Source organism: Nansenia antarctica (assembly GCF_963989245.1).
Source record: "Nansenia antarctica genome assembly, chromosome: 18".
In the NCBI taxonomy this organism is placed as follows: Eukaryota; Metazoa; Chordata; class Actinopteri; order Argentiniformes; family Microstomatidae; genus Nansenia; species Nansenia antarctica.
In genome coordinates this window covers 18510066-18527128 of record NC_137691.1, presented here as the reverse complement: position 1 = coordinate 18527128, position 17063 = coordinate 18510066, and the positions used below count along the sequence as shown (strand labels likewise).

The 17063-nt window shown below is 43.1% G+C and overlaps 2 protein-coding genes across 2 annotated transcripts; both read left to right on the top strand.

Annotated features, from left to right (window-relative positions):
* Positions 1-8254: 8254 nt before the first annotated feature.
* On the top strand, positions 8255-9591 carry LOC308173059 (polyadenylate-binding protein 1A-like; the record flags this gene model as incomplete). The annotated part of the gene is made up of 2 exons (XM_080548025.1): positions 8255-9055; positions 9175-9591. 2 exons carry the CDS (start codon positions 8255-8257, stop codon positions 9589-9591), a joined length of 1218 nt encoding a protein of 405 aa, XP_080404151.1.
* A 3090-nt stretch (positions 9592-12681) lies between these two features.
* LOC308173058 (polyadenylate-binding protein 1A-like) lies at positions 12682-15078 on the top strand (the record flags this gene model as incomplete). The annotated part of the gene is made up of 3 exons (XM_080548024.1): positions 12682-13482; positions 13602-14117; positions 15055-15078. The coding sequence occupies 3 exons, from the start codon at positions 12682-12684 to the stop codon at positions 15076-15078; spliced, it is 1341 nt and encodes a 446-aa protein (XP_080404150.1).
* Between the last annotated feature and the right edge of the window lie 1985 nt (positions 15079-17063).

Here is a 17063-nt window from a genome sequence, read left to right as displayed (position 1 = left end):
TGTTGTGGTTGTTGTTGTCGTTCTTTTTTCTCTACGTTTTGCCTTTTTTCTGATCTGTACATTCTGTTAGCTATTGTTTATCATTTGACTTTGTCTTGTGTCATAATGACTATGAAGTGCCAGATAAAGATGTAAAATCTGCCACCAAAACTTGACTTGTGAGCTTTTTTTGTCTGTTGACTTGACATGGATTTCCTCATAGTTTCTCACACTCAAGACCCACCTCATAGACTTAACACACATACATACCAGTGGCGGCTGGCCGATAGAGGGCGCTGGGGCGCCGCCCCCACCTTCACTTCCTGGTTGCGATTTGTAAAAGTATTTTTTTTAAATAAACATTGTTTATTCACAAAATGCGGCTGATATTCTGTCGGCGCCTATCAGCATTCATTAAAAATCCTCCAATACAATAAACATTTTTATCTGTGTGTGTGTGTGTGTGTGTGTGTAAAACTCACTGTTAAAATACATAGGGAGAGAACGCGGGGCGCCGTGTCAATGCAAGTCTATGCCAGGACGAATACTTTTCGGTTACACGTGAGCTGTAGCAGCGCTCCAATTGGCTGTCTCTATTTCTTGGCCAGGACGCACATTTGTGCGCCCTGGCCAAGAAATCTCCGGTTGTATTGCAGACAATGCATTATGCTGAGGACTCCCGACTTCCGGTTTTCCGGACTTCGGGCTTCCGGAGTATTTTAAATGAACATTCGTAATGTCTGTCTCTGATGTTCATGGTCAATTAAATCAGCCTATTTTGTGCAACTAATAATGTTCCCGCTAATGGGTTAACCAAGCAGCCTTGCACCTAACGTGCAAGCACCTATCTTCGAACTATTCATAGCAATATGCGCGGGGCAAGGCGGAGGTACGGGTAAACACGGCTCATGTTCTGTCATCAAAGGTAAGAGTTGGTTTTCTTTAACTCAGCTGATGCATTGTTGTGTTTCTGACATGGTCTGGTTGTGTTTCTGACATGGTCTGGTTGTGTTACAGACATGGTCTGGTTGTGTTTCTGACATGGTCTGGTTGTGTTTCTGACATGGTCTGGTTGTGATACATCATTGAATGTGTTGACCTGCTGTGATGTGTTGACCACCATCACTCTCCATCATCATCCATCATGTGTCTATGAAATAGATAGTTACTGTACTACTGACTGCAGCATTCATCTCTGCTCATTGATGTAGCCATGTCACACAGACACATAGTACACATATTCATCTGCTACCTTTATTAACCTGAGTGTAGCTGTGAGGCCTGTACTAGCCTTGTTGACTAGACTTCCTCCTTGTCTGACACTGGGTATTGGACCGTACCGACGTCCATAGACCGGTCACTCTTCCACCTCAGTGTCTGTAGTTGACAGGGTAACTTCTCCATGGCCCACACGGTCATTTTAAGGGTGAAAGTTGAAATTATACAGTGGTTGTAATGCCAGTGCGTGTTTTATGCGCGTGCACGCGAAAAAAATTCGTGCACGCACGAAAGAGGACCCCCCCGCCACACTGCTGTGCCCCACCCAAAATGTTTTGCACCAGCCGCCACTGATACATACTGTATATTTTCGGCTCTACACTCCAAAAGTTTACATTTGAAATCATATTTGATAGTATTGTGTCCATATTGGTTTCACCAGAATTACACCACATTTTATATGCATGCTTAGTGTTTAGTCGATAATCTGCTTGCACTCGAGTAAGCAACATGTTTCTGTCCACTTCAGAATACATTCTGCTGCTGCTGTCAGCAGTTACAATCATCAAATCGTGACGTTAGAATTATAAGGTTCTATCTCCATTTTTGTCAAAACATTTTTTTGTTTAGATTTGTTTTTTACATAATCTGATGCATTAGGTGTTTATTAATGCCTGTGTGGTGTTATTTTTAAAATGTTGAAATGTTTTAGTTAGTAATTAATAAAAAAAACAAAGGTTCCATCTCACAGAACATAATGGAATGTAAATACTTTGACGCTCAATATCTCTGAACTACCCTAAACGGAGATAGAACCTTATCATTCTAAGTTCACGAAATATAGTGGCAATTAAGGGCACATGGGTTAACCTCAAATGTACACATTGTTATGGCACTGACTCAAAACACACTAACTTTGAGATTGGTTAGACTAACAATGACTGACATAGACCTATTTGCATAATTATGTCAAAATGTATGGTACATACAGTACCAGTAAAAAGTTTGGACACACCTTCTCATTCAATTGAAAAACGTTTGACTGGTACTGTTCATTTGCATGTAGCTGTAGTATGAACTTGTCCTTCGTCAACTTTGCGGGGACTGGTACAAGCAAACTGCAACACATGTTGTGTCAATCCGACTTGCAGTGCATGAGAAGAAGATTTTTAAGCATTATTATTTTATATTTTAAAATGGCTGGAAATGCAGAATATTGAGTGGCATGTGGCAGCCATGTTTTGTTTTTCATCCGATCATGTCGGTATTTGGTACACATCTATGTCATACTACTGTCTTGATGCCCATCAAATTTCATAAATATTAATTTACATTAATATGGAAGAAATAGCCTAATTTGCATATTTAACAAATTATCACACTACAGCACTCAATATTCTGCATTTCCAGCCATTTATAAATATAAAAAAGCCTTCTGCCATTTTCATGACAAATGGCCATGACTGGTAACTTTTCTGTGTTTTTGCCAGGCATGTAGACCACACCCTCACAACAATTCTGATGCCACAATTCCATGAGAGGGCGCTATAGATACACATTGAATTTGACTAGGGCACTTGTAGCCTTGAATGTCTCTCAAAAGCACAGGGCTCTTTACTTGAATGCTTTTTTTCTTTTCTTTCTAAAAAAACAATCAAAGGCCAATCACAGACAAACCCATACAGACTCACAAAGATACTATATGTGGTCCATCCCATGCCTGTCTATATGTTACGGTACATGTGGGAATACGGTACATGTGGGAAAACTAGGGTTAGGGTTAGGTGCTACGTCAACTTGGTACATGCTGGCATGTCTAACCCTAACCTTAACCCTAACCCTAACCCTAACCCTAACCTTAACCCTAGCACCGTAGCACCTAACCCTAACCCTAGTTTTCCCACATGTACCGTCACATATATATCATAAGTTATACTCGCCTCATACCTTCATGTTGAGGTTATAGATTTGTATGTTGTTTAACCGGGTGGGATTTGGGTCGGGTCGGATCGGATGTGTCTTAGCCTGTAGAACCCCAAGCTGCTTTTTTAACTAACGTGGGTCTTCACATTGTTTGCCTTGACATTAGTATGAACCTTCTCCTAACAAGCTTTGCCTTGACTATGTGCTCTTGTTAAGATTGTTCATGGGGTGTTGTTGTGGTCTTTCTCATTCAAGTTTACTGTCTATGACTTTTCAAAAGACAGAATATGCTGTGCAATCCCCCCAAAGCACCTTGGGATATCCTCTGCCACTTTGTAGTTCTTAAACATACACTCTTCAAAAAAGGTTCCCAAAAGGGTGCCTCGGCTGTCCCTGGGAGAACCCTTTTCCACAGAGGTTTCTACATGGAACCCAAAACGGATCTTCCCACAGGGTCAAGCCGAAGAACCCTTTTTGGTTCTAGTAAGAAAAAGAAGAGTGTAGAAGAGGAGAGTCAGAGGGAGAGTTTTCACCTCCGCCTTCATCCTATATTGTTTCTTTCCACATCTCCTGTCTTGTATGAGTGTTTCAAAGACAAGAGAGAAAAAAAGAGAGTAAATTGTGTCAAAAGATAAGATGAGTCCGGTAATGACGCCGAGTTGACCAGACGCATGTGTTTGCTCCGCAACAAGTTTGAACTAAATCCTAAAAAAGCTCACTTTTAAAGGTCTTATACTAAGAATTTAGTATAAAAGCTTAGCCGCTTGAAAACCACAATGCCATCTAAGAAAAAGTAGACCAAAGAGATGAACGTAATGACTGCCTCTGAGGACGAAGACGCCATGCCAGCTTCAGATGCTACTGATGATGCAGAACTAAGACTCTGGGCTTGGAGGATGTCCTTAAGGCCATCCATGGTATGAAAGAAAAATTCTCTACACAACTTGAAAAATCCCCAGCATCTCCAAAGGGTTTGCTTTTTAGTGCTTTCGCACCCAATGCATACAATAGGATTTATCACAATCTATGCTTGATGGAGGTGCTCTATGTTGATAAGCCATGGTGGCCAAGTGGTAAGGCTTCGGTCTCATAAAATGGAGATCATGGGATCAAAACCCCCTCCGTGGAAATTCAATGATAGAAAAGACTTTGCTTGGAGGAGTGCTTTAAATGAGAAAAGGCATGGTGGAAGAGTTGGTTTTATTGTAAATCAAACATCATGGGTTTGAATCCTGTCTGTGTGTCCATAAATATGTGATTAACAACTTCACCATTGAGAATTGAGATACGTTTCAGAGGGAAAAGGAATACACAGGCACTGGCGAACTCAGGGGGGGCAACTGCCCCTCCTGGTGCCCCCACGCTTGACAAACGTCTCGCTTAAGTGCCCTTTTGAGTGGCAAAAATGCCCTTTTGAGTGGCGAAAATTAGAGGACGTGCCCTATTGGTGCCCCTCCAATGGTCTAAATTTAACCATGTGCCCCCACCGTTGAAAAACGTTGCACTAAAGTGCCCTTTTGAGTGGCAACATTAGAGGATATGCCCTATTGGCTGCCCTTCCAATGGTCTAAACTTGACCTTGTGCATTGATGGGGTCCCATGTTGTGCAGTAGCCAGTAGGTGCCCTTTTTTTCTTTTCGCCCCTGCCCTTCAAACAGCCTGAGTCTGCCACTGTACACAGGTGATGTAACTTGGGGATGTAGCTCACTGGTAGTTTTTTCACAAAATCAATTTTAGTTCATCTTGGGGAGGCAGACCTGCCAGTGTTCATTTAGCGCATGGGTCACCAACAGGCGGCCCGCGGGCCAAATGCGGCCCACCAAAGCTTCCCATCGGGCCCGTGTAATATTTATGTTTTTTTAAATATGAATGAATTCAGAAAATGTGAGGAGGGAAATACCGTTTAGAACATATAGGGCGCGTTCGTAAATTCGTCGGAGCGCACACTGGATTCAACGTCGTCATGGAACCAAGTAATTTGATTGGACTAGAGGCAGTCACGTGGACGCTCTGATTCTCTCAGAGCGAATTTACGAACGCGGCCATAGCATAGATTCATATCGTTCTTCCAATGCAGGACGATTCAGACCTAACTCATTCACAAAGCTGCAACCTTGCATCTAAATAGCAGTAGCAAAGCTGAAACTAATTCCCGTCTTTTAAATGGAATTCGGCAGACGTAGCGCCTATTCGCATGCAAGAATGGGGACACACTCATAGCTCTCATTTAACTTTTTTTTTTTTTTTTTTTTTTTTCACATACTCATTTAACATTTCGTGTTTTTTTTTTCTCACATGCTCTTGTTTGACATTTCGTGTTATAGGCTCTTTTTTCACATGCACATTATAGTGACTTAAATAACAAATAACTTCTCAGTCAAAACATTTATGAGGTAAATGGCTCGTTATGCTTGTAGAACCCAGACAGCCCGGAGAGATGCACTAGCTGCCCTCTCGTTCAGATAACGTTCTGCTAATAATTCCACTGGCATGTCCGTATCCAGCTTTTAAGTTGCTTTTAAGTCTATTTTTCTGTGACTGGTCTCAGGGTATGACTTCTCAGGGTATGATTCTCTGAAAGCTACATGCCTTGTATAATTGTAACGGCGAAGATTGTATTGTTTTTCAATAGCTTCAGTGCAGATGAGGCATACAGGTTTTGCGTTACTAAATGTTGGCAATCTGAATGCGTACTTGTCGGTCCATTCCTCATTAAAGCTGCGTTTTTCCACATCAATTTTACGCTTCAGGTTCTTTGAGAGTGACATTTTGCTTGATTGATAACTGAAAATGATTACTCAGTGGCTGCAGTATAGGTGTCAGGAGTCTGTTAACACTGATAATAAATCAATAACATACATTTAGTAAGAAAGTGAAGATATTAAACAATAATATGCTAATTATGCCTAAATTTAAAAAAGGCCGGCCCCCACAGTGTAAGCTTCGAAAAATGTTGGCCCTTGGACAAATGTAGTTGGTGACCCCTGATTTTTAGCGTCTCTAGGACAAACGGTTCAAAAGTTATGTCCTCTCAAAGTTGAACAAATCAACGTGTTGCTATAGCGCCCCCTTCTGGACTTTTGGCATCAAAATTGTTGTGAGGGTGTGGACTGGGCTCCTCTACGTGCCTGCCAAAAACACTAAAAAGTGATCAATATTTGTCATGGCCATTTTTCATGAAAACAGAACAGGGCTGAATAACAGTTACAATAATTAAGACAAGTTAGTCCATTCTAGTGGCAGCTATACATGTCCAAACCTAACACTCTCTTTTCAAAAGAATAGTGTTGATTCAAAAAGTGATGTAATTATGAAGAGTTTCACAAGCTCAAATAAAGGATCCGCACCATTGTATTAATGATGTATTAATAGTATTAACATCACATGATAATGGAGTTAAATGTATTTTTCTGATCCTCTTCAGCCATGATTTGATCCAAAGGGTTCTTCAGCTCTCTGAGGGGAGAACCCTGTTGTTTACTTTGCCTGCTGTATGTTGTATGTATCGTCTCTGTTGCACTTGAAGCATGAAAGTACCATGCCCAAGACAAGTTTCCCCTCTGGGACATTAAAGTATAATCAATCAATCAATCAATCAATCAATCAATCAATCAATCAAAAAACCCTTTAAGAACCTTTTGAGTTCCATTTAGAACCTTTGTTGGAAAGTGTTCTACGTGGAACCTAAACAACTCTCCCACAGGGTTCTCCCATATCGTCAGCAGACGAACCCTTTATGGTTTTAGCAGGTAGCATATAGAGTGTACATTTCTCCTTACTGTGTCAGTGATCAGAATATCAACAGTGTGGTCCTGTAGAGAGAGACTTGATAGCTCTGCATTTTGGATTGTACATTTTGGAAAGTCATTAAATACCGCTGACTGTGATCAATTCTCAAACTATCTTCAGAGGCCAATACATCTCTGTGCTTCTAGATCTGGGCCAAACAATAACATTTGAGATCAGCAAGATTTGTTTACCTCTATTTGATTAATCTCATTTTGGAAAACTAAGTAAGAGCTTTTATTCAAGTGCAGTGGGCTCATTTATTATACAGTATACAATCGTTCAATCATTTGTTATACACTATTAAAAAAAATCCATTCTGTTTGCAAGATAGGACTTTGATTTCACTAACTAGTCGTTTCATTTACTACACATTATTGAAAAGTGATTGCTATTCTGTAGCCGTCATCAAACATCAAAACATCTCTGTGTTTATAGATCTGGGAACAAACAATACGATTTGAAACTAGGGATGTACCTGAATACGAAAATGTTATTCAGAAAAGCATAAATAATGCAATACACATACAGTTTCTAGTTGCTCATTATTATTCTGAAAAAATGTCAATATTGACATCAACGCAATCAGTCATTATGTTTCTTAAATCAATTCATATAATTGTGGATGGCCACAAGATAAAAATGCCCATTATGTTTGCGATATATGAGTTTGATTTCACTAACTAGTCATTTAATTCACTACACATTATTGACCGAGTCAGCGCAGAGCAGGCAGCGAGAACAAATTCCACCGGCTTTGGTCGTGTGACTAATAAACTATCTATCTATCTATCTATCATAAGAAATGCATTGCTTCTTTAGGGTCTTTGATGAAAACAGTGCTTCTGATATATATAGTATATATGTGCAAAATACTTTTCTCCTCCGAATATCTATTCCCTCCATACTGTATGTGGTTCAGAGTGCACCAAATACATCTGCTAGCGAAGGTCTCCTGAACCCCAACATGGGAGAAAAACCCAAACTCTGTACAACATACACTGCTGGCTACGGCACTTCAGGTAACAATGAGTAGTTAACATATTTGCATATAGAAATGCAGATATAACATCAAGGATTTATATGGTTACATAGAAACAGTTCACAGTTGAGAAAGTGATGATGTAACAAACGAGGACCACACAACTGGGGTTCTAGAACCAGTTCTAGTGTAAACAACAGTGTTATCATTTAAATGACCTGCAATTCCTCTGCATAGAGCACACATTTGATTATTATCAAGAATATCCAAAGCTAAAATATTAGGGTTAGGAGAAGTTTTCTAACATAACTAAATATGGCCTGTATGTTGTATGTTGGAGATCTCCACCAGGATACCACTGAGACAATGTTGGATGAGAAATTCAGCTCTGCAGGTGCAACTACCATCCGAGTGTGCAGGGACAAGATCACCCAACGATCCTTGGGGTATGCCTATGTCAACTTTCAACAGCACGCTGATGCAGAGCTTGCTCTGGAAACGATGAACTTTGATGACCTCCAAGGAAGACCTATGCGCATCATGTGGTTTCAGCTTGACCCTTCACTGAGGAAGAGTGGGGTAGGCAATGTTTTCCTCAAGAACTTGGAGGAATCTATTGACAGCCAGGCCCTCTACGATACGTTTTCTACATTTGGAAAGGTCCTTTCCTGTAAGGTGGTTTGTGATGAGAATGGCCAATCTAAAGGCCATGCCTATGTGCAATATGAGTGCCAGGAGGCTGCTGAGAGAGCCATTAAGAGGCTGAATGGCATGCTGTTCAATGACAAACCAGTGTTTATTGGACACTTCAAATCTAACAAAGAACGAGAGGCTGAACATGGAGCCAGGGCCAGAGAGTTCACCAATGTGTACATAAAAAACCATGGCAAGGATATGGATGACCAAAAACTGAAGGAAAAGTTTGAAATATATGGACCAACCCTGAGAGTCCGGGTCATGACTGATGTCAAGGGTCAGTCCAGGGGTTTCGGTTTTGTTTGCTTCGAAAGGCATGAGGACGCCCAGAAGGCTGTCGACGACATGAATGGTCAGAACATCGACGGGAGAAAGGTCTACGTGGGCCGTGCCCAGAAGAGAAGAGAGCGCCAGACCGCGCTGAAGCACCGGTTTGAACACATGAAGCATGAGCGTATGACCAGATACCAGGTTTGTGGCCTCCAGTTCTCTGATACTAACACAGAAGTTGATACTATTTACACATAGTTATTGTTGATGTATTTGAGGTATGAAAAACATCTCACTAAACAGGTTTTTTCGCTTACCAGGGTGTCAATCTGTACGTGAAGAACCTGGATGATGGCTGGGACGATGAGCGTCTGCACCGAGCGTTCTCCTCCTTCGGAACGATCACCAGTGCGAAGGTGATGATGGAAGGTCAACGCAGCAAGGGCTTCGGCTTCGTGCGCTTCTCCTCCCCCGAGGACGCTACCAAGGCCATGACTGAGATGAACGGCCGCGTCGTGGCCAACAAGCCGTTGTATGTGGCCCTGGCCCGGAGCAGGAAGGACCGCCAAGCACACCAACAGGCGTTTATCACAGAAGAGTACAGTGTCTGCGGCATGCCCGACCTAGTCATCGACCCCTACCTGCTCCACCATCTGGATACGTCATGGCTCCCGTTCCACAGCCCCAGACCTGTGGTGGTACTACCTACTACCTCACCAACCAGCTGGATCAACTGAGACCTCCTCCTGGCTGGGCCACCCAGAGTGTGCAACCTCAGTACTTCCAGAACATGCCCTCCTACATCATGCCTCACTACCCACAGCAGCACATGGCTCCTCCCCAGCTCCAGGTCCCCATGCAGCAGCAGCAGCAGCCTGCTTCGTTGACTGCCTCCATGCTGGCCGCCACTCCTCCTGAGGAGCGGAAACAGCTGCTAGGTGAGTCTACTTTACGATCTTTAGATCCCCCATTAGCTATACTGTATAATAACTGTTACTGATTTGTTTGATTCTCCATCCCTCCAGGTGAGCATCTCTTCCAACTTATCAAGGAAACTCACCCCAGTCTAGCTGCCAAGGTCACAGGGATGCTGCTGGAGATGGACAACGAAGAACTTCTCTACATGCTGGAGGCTCCAGAGTTCCTGAGCTCCAAGGTGGATGCAGCGGTCGCTGCGCTGCAGGCACACTGGTCCCAGGTCCCCATGCAGCAGCAGCAGCCTGCTTCGCTGACTGCCTCCATGCTGGCCGCCACTCCTCCTGAGGAGCGGAAACAGCTGCTGGGTGAGTCTACTTTACGATCTTTAGATCCCCCATTAGCTATACTGTATAATAACTGTTACTGATTTGTTTGATTCTCCATCCCTCCAGGTGAGCATCTCTTCCAACTTATCAAGGAAACTCACCCCAGTCTAGCTGCCAAGGTCACAGGGATGCTGCTGGAGATGGACAACGAAGAACTTCTCTACATGCTGGAGGCTCCAGAGTTCCTGAGCTCCAAGGTGGATGCAGCGGTCGCTGCGCTGCAGGCACACTGGTCCCAGGTCCCCATGCAGCAGCAGCAGCAGCAGCCTGCTTCGCTGACTGCCTCCATGCTGGCCGCCACTCCTCCTGAGGAGCGGAAACAGCTGCTGGGTGAGTCTACTTTACGATCTTTAGATCCCCAATTAGCTATACTGTATAATAACTGTTACTGATTTGTTTGATTCTCCATCCCTCCAGGTGAGCATCTCTTCCAACTTATCAAGGAAACTCACCCCAGTCTAGCTGCCAAGGTCACAGGGATGCTGCTGGAGATGGACAACGAAGAACTTCTCTACATGCTGGAGGCTCCAGAGTTCCTGAGCTCCAAGGTGGATGCAGCGGTCGCTGCGCTGCAGGCACACTGGTCCCAGGTCCCCATGCAGCAGCAGCAGCAGCCTGCTTCGCTGACTGCCTCCATGCTGGCCGCCACTCCTCCTGAGGAGCGGAAACAGCTGCTGGGTGAGTCTACTTTACGATCTTTAGATCCCCCATTAGCTATACTGTATAATAACTGTTACTGATTTGTTTGATTCTCCATCCCTCCAGGTGAGCATCTCTTCCAACTTATCAAGGAAACTCACCCCAGTCTAGCTGCCAAGGTCACAGGGATGCTGCTGGAGATGGACAACGAAGAACTTCTCTACATGCTGGAGGCTCCAGAGTTCCTGAGCTCCAAGGTGGATGCAGCGGTCGCTGCGCTGCAGGCACACTGGGCTAAGGAGGCTGCACAGAAGTCTGACCCCCGACCAGCTTGAGTTCAATGAGACTAAGACAAGGGATGGAAATCCAGACATTTAAAACCTACTCCTACAACATTTAAACATCTTTTAACATAGAACAGCTTTTGCTATATTTTTTGATATTACAGTATTAATAAATTATTTCATTACCAAATGAACAAAATGTACTCTGCTATGTCTGAGTGTCCTTTACTGTGTCAGTGATCAGAATATCAACAGTGTGGTCCTGTAGAGAGAGACTTGATAGCTCTGCATTTTGGATTGTACATTTTGGAAAGTCATTTGGAAAGTCATTAAATACCGCTGACTGTGATCAATTCTCAAACTATCTTCAGAGGCCAATACATCTCTGTGCTTCTAGATCTGGGCCAAACAATAACATTTGAGATCAGCAAGATTTGTTTACCTCTATTTGATTAATCTCATTTTGGAAAACTAAGTAAGAGCTTTTATTCAAGTGCAGTGGGCTCATTTATTATACAGTATACAATCGTTCAATCATTTGTTATACACTATGAAAAAAAATCCATTCTGTTTGCAAGATAGGACTTTGATTTCACTAACTAGTCATTTCATTTACTACACATTATTGAAAAGGGATCGCTATTCTGTAGCCGTCATCAAACATCAAAACATCTCTGTGTTTATAGATCTGGGAACAAACAATACGATTTGAAACTAGGGATGTACCTGAATACGAAAATGTTATTCAGAAAAGCATAAATAATGCAATACACATACAGTTTCTAGTTGCTCATTATTATTCTGAAAAAAATTCAATATTGACATCAACGCAATCAGTCATTATGTTTCTTAAATCAATTCATATAATTGTGGATGGCCACAAGATAAAAATGCCCATTATGTTTGCGATATATGAGTTTGATTTCACTAACTAACTAGTCATTTAATTCACTACACATTATTGACCGAGTCAGCGCAGAGCAGGCAGCGAGAACAAATTCCACCGGCTTTGGTCGTGTGACTAATAAACTATCTATCTATCTATCTATCATAAGAAATGCATTGCTTCTTTAGGGTCTTTGATGAAAACAGTGCTTCTGATATATATAGTAAATATGTGCAAAATACTTTTCTCCTCCGAATATCTATTCCCTCCATACTGTATGTGGTTCAGAGTGCCCCAAATACATCTCCTAGCGAAGGTCTCCTGAACCCCAACATGGGAGAAAAACCCAAACTCTGTACAACATACACTGCAGGCTACAGCCCTTCAGGTAACAATGAGTAGTTAACATATTTGCATATAGAAATGTAGATATAACATCAAGGATTTCTATGGTTACACAGAAACAGTTCACAGTTGAGAATGTGATGATGTAAAAAACGAGGACCACACAACTGGGGTTCTAGAACCAGTTCTAGTGTAAACAACAGTGTTATGATTTAAATGACCTGCAATTCCTCTGCATAGAGCACACATTTGATTATTATCAAGAATATCCAAAGCTAAAATATTAGGGTTAGGAGAAGTTTTCTAACATAACTAAATATGGCCTGTATGTTGTATGTTGGAGATCTCCACCAGGATACCACTGAGACAATGTTGGATGAGAAATTCAGCTCTGCAGGCGCAACTACCATCCGAGTGTGCAGGGACAAGATCACCCAACGATCCTTGGGGTATGCCTATGTCAACTTTCAACAGCACGCTGATGCAGAGCTTGCTCTGGAAACGATGAACTTTGATGACCTCCAAGGAAGACCTATGCGCATCATGTGGTTTCAGCTTGACCCTTCACTGAGGAAGAGTGGGGTAGGCAATGTTTTCCTCAAGAACTTGGAGGAATCTATTGACAGCCAGGCCCTCTACGACACGTTTTCTACATTTGGAAAGGTCCTTTCCTGTAAGGTGGTTTGTGATGAGAATGGCCAATCTAAAGGCCATGCCTATGTGCAATATGAGTGCCAGGAGGCTGCTGAGAGAGCCATTAAGAGGCTGAATGGCATGCTGTTCAATGACAAACCAGTGTTTATTGGACACTTCAAATCTAACAAAGAAAGAGAGGCTGAACATGGAGCCAGGGCCAGAGAGTTCACCAATGTGTACATAAAAAACCATGGCAAGGATATGGATGACCAAAAACTGAAGGAAAAGTTTGAAATATATGGACCAACCCTGAGAGTCCGGGTCATGACTGATGTCAAGGGTCAGTCCAGGGGTTTCGGTTTTGTTTGCTTCGAAAGGCATGAGGACGCCCAGAAGGCTGTCGACGACATGAATGGTCAGAACATCGACGGGAGAAAGGACTACGTGGGCCGTGCCCAGAAGAGAAGAGAGCGCCAGACCGCGCTGAAGCACCGGTTTGAACACATGAAGCATGAGCGTATGACCAGATACCAGGTTTGTGGCCTCCAGTTCTCTGATACTAACACAGAAGTTGATACTATTTACACATAGTTATTGTTGATGTATTTGAGGTATGAAAAACATCTCACTAAACAGGTTTTTTCGCTTACCAGGGTGTCAATCTGTACGTGAAGAACCTGGATGATGGCTGGGACGATGAGCGTCTGCACCGAGCGTTCTCCTCCTTCGGAACGATCACCAGTGCGAAGGTGATGATGGAAGGTCAACGCAGCAAGGGCTTCGGCTTTGTGCGCTTCTCCTCCCCCGAGGACGCCACTAAGGCCATGACTGAGATGAACGGCCGCGTCGTGGCCAACAAGCCGTTGTATGTGGCCCTGGCCCGGAGCAGGAAGGACCGCCAAGCACACCAACAGGCGTTTATCACAGAAGAGTACAGTGTCTGCGGCATGCCCGACCTAGTCATCGACCCCTACCAGCCTGCTCCACCGTCTGGATACGTCATGGCTCCCGTTCCACAGCCCCAGACCCGTGGTGGTACTACCTACTACCTCACCAACCAGCTCGATCAACTGAGACCTCCTCCTGGCTGGGCCACCCAGAGTGTGCAACCTCAGTACTTCCAGAACATGCCCTCCTACATCATGCCTCACTACCCACAGCAGCACATGGCTCCTCCCCAGCTCCAGGTCCCCATGCAGCAGCAGCCTGCTTCGCTGACTGCCTCCATGCTGGCCGCCACTCCTCCTGAGGAGCGGAAACCGCTGCTGGGTGAGTCTACTTTACGATCTTTAGATCCCCCATTAGCTATACTGTATAATAACTGTTACTGATTTGTTTGATTCTCCATCCCTCCAGGTGAGCATCTCTTCCAACTTATCAAGGAAACTCACCCCAGTCTAGCTGCCAAGGTCACAGGGATGCTGCTGGAGATGGACAACGAAGAACTTCTCTACATGCTGGAGGCTCCAGAGTTCCTGAGCTCCAAGGTGGATGCAGCGGTCGCTGCGCTGCAGGCACACTGGTCCCAGGTCCCCATGCAGCAGCAGCAGCAGCCTGCTTCGCTTACTGCCTCCATGCTGGCCGCCACTCCTCCTGAGGAGCGGAAATAGCTGCTGGGTGAGTCTACTTTACGATCTTTAGATCCCCCATTAGCTATACTGTATAATAACTGTTACTGATTTGTTTGATTCTCCATCCCTCCAGGTGAGCATCTCTTCCAACTTATCAAGGAAACTCACCCCAGTCTAGCTGCCAAGGTCACAGGGATGCTGCTGGAGATGGACAACGAAGAACTTCTCTACATGCTGGAGGCTCCAGAGTTCCTGAGCTCCAAGGTGGATGATGCGGTCGCTGCGCTGCAGGCACACTGGGCTAAGGAGGCTGCACAGAAGTCTGACCCCCGACCAGCTTGAGTTCAATGAGACTAAGACAAGGGATGGAAATCCAGACATTTAAAACCTACTCCTACAACATTTAAACATCGTTTAACATAGAACAGCTTTTGCTATATTTTTTGATATTACAGTATTAATAAATTATTTCATTACCAAATGAACAAAATGTACTCTGCTATGTCTGAGTGTCCTTTACTGTGTCAGTGATCAGAATATCAACAGTGTGGTCCTGTAGAGAGAGACTTGATAGCTCTGCATTTTGGATTGTACATTTTGGAAAGTCATTTAGAAAGTCATTAAATACCGCTGACTGTGATCAATTCTCAAACTATCTTCAGAGGCCAATACATCTCTGTGCTTCTAGATCTGGGCCAAACCATAACATTTGAGATCAGCAAGATTTGTTTACCTCTATTTAATTAATCTCATTTTGGAAAACTAAGTAAGAGCTTTTATTCAAGTGCAGTGGGCTCATTTATTATACAGTATACAATCGTTCAATCATTTGTTATACACTATTAAAAAAAATCCATTCTGTTTGCAAGATAGGACTTTGATTTCACTAACTAGTCATTTCATTTACTACACATTATTGAAAAGGGATCGCTATTCTGTAGCCATCATCAAACATCAAAACATCTCTGTGTTTATAGATCTGGGAACAAACAATACGATTTGAAACTAGGGATGTACCTGAATACGAAAATGTTATTCAGAAAAGCATAAATAATGCAATACACATACAGTTTCTAGTTGCTCATTATTATTCTGAAAAAAGTTCAATATTGACATCAACGCAATCAGTCATTATGTTTCTTAAATCAATTCATATAATTGTGGATGGCCACAAGATAAAAATGCCCATTATGTTTGCGATATATGAGTTTGATTTCACTAACTAACTAGTCATTTAATTCACTACACATTATTGACCGAGTCAGCGCAGAGCAGGCAGCGAGAACAAATTCCACCGGCTTTGGTCGTGTGACTAATAAACTATCTATCTATCTATCATAAGAAATGCATTGCTTCTTTAGGGTCTTTGATGAAAACAGTGCTTCTGATATATATAGTAAATATGTGCAAAATACTTTTCTCCTCCGAATATCTATTCCCTCCATACTGTATGTGGTTCAGAGTGCACCAAATACATCTCCTAGCGAAGGTCTCCTGAACCCCAACATGGGTGAAAAACCCAAACTCTGTACAACATACACTGCTGGCTACAGCCCTTCAGGTAACAATGAGTAGTTAACATATTTGCATATAGAAATGTAGATATAACATCAAGGATTTCTATGGTTACACAGAAACAGTTCACAGTTGAGAATGTGATGATGTAAAAAACGAGGACCACACAACTGGGGTTCTAGAACCAGTTCTAGTGTAAACAACAGTGTTATGATTTAAATGACCTGCAATTCCTCTGCATAGAGCACACATTTGATTATTATCAAGAATATCCAAAGCTAAAATATTAGGGTTAGGAGAAGTTTTCTAACATAACTAAATATGGCCTGTATGTTGTATGTTGGAGATCTCCACCAGGATACCACTGAGACAATGTTGGATGAGAAATTCAGCTCTGCAGGTGCAACTACCATCCGAGTGTGCAGGGACAAGATCACCCAACGATCCTTGGGGTATGCCTATGTCAACTTTCAACAGCATGCTGATGCAGAGCTTGCTCTGGAAACGATGAACTTTGATGACCTCCAAGGAAGACCTATGCGCATCATGTGGTTTCAGCTTGACCCTTCACTGAGGAAGAGTGGGGTAGGCAATGTTTTCCTCAAGAACTTGGAGGAATCTATTGACAGCCAGGCCCTCTACGACACGTTTTCTACATTTGGAAAGGTCCTTTCCTGTAAGGTGGTTTGTGATGAGAATGGCCAATCTAAAGGCCATGCCTATGTGCAATATGAGTGCCAGGAGGCTGCTGAGAGAGCCATTAAGAGGCTGAATGGCATGCTGTTCAATGACAAACCAGTGTTTATTGGACACTTCAAATCTAACAAAGAACGAGAGGCTGAACATGGAGCCAGGGCCAGAGAGTTCACCAATGTGTACATAAAAAACCATGGCAAGGATATGGATGACCAAAAACTGAAGGAAAAGTTTGAAATATATGGACCAACTCTGAGAGTCCGGGTCATGACTGATGTCAAGGGTCAGTCCAGGGGTTTCGGTTTTGTTTGCTTCGAAAGGCATGAGGACGCC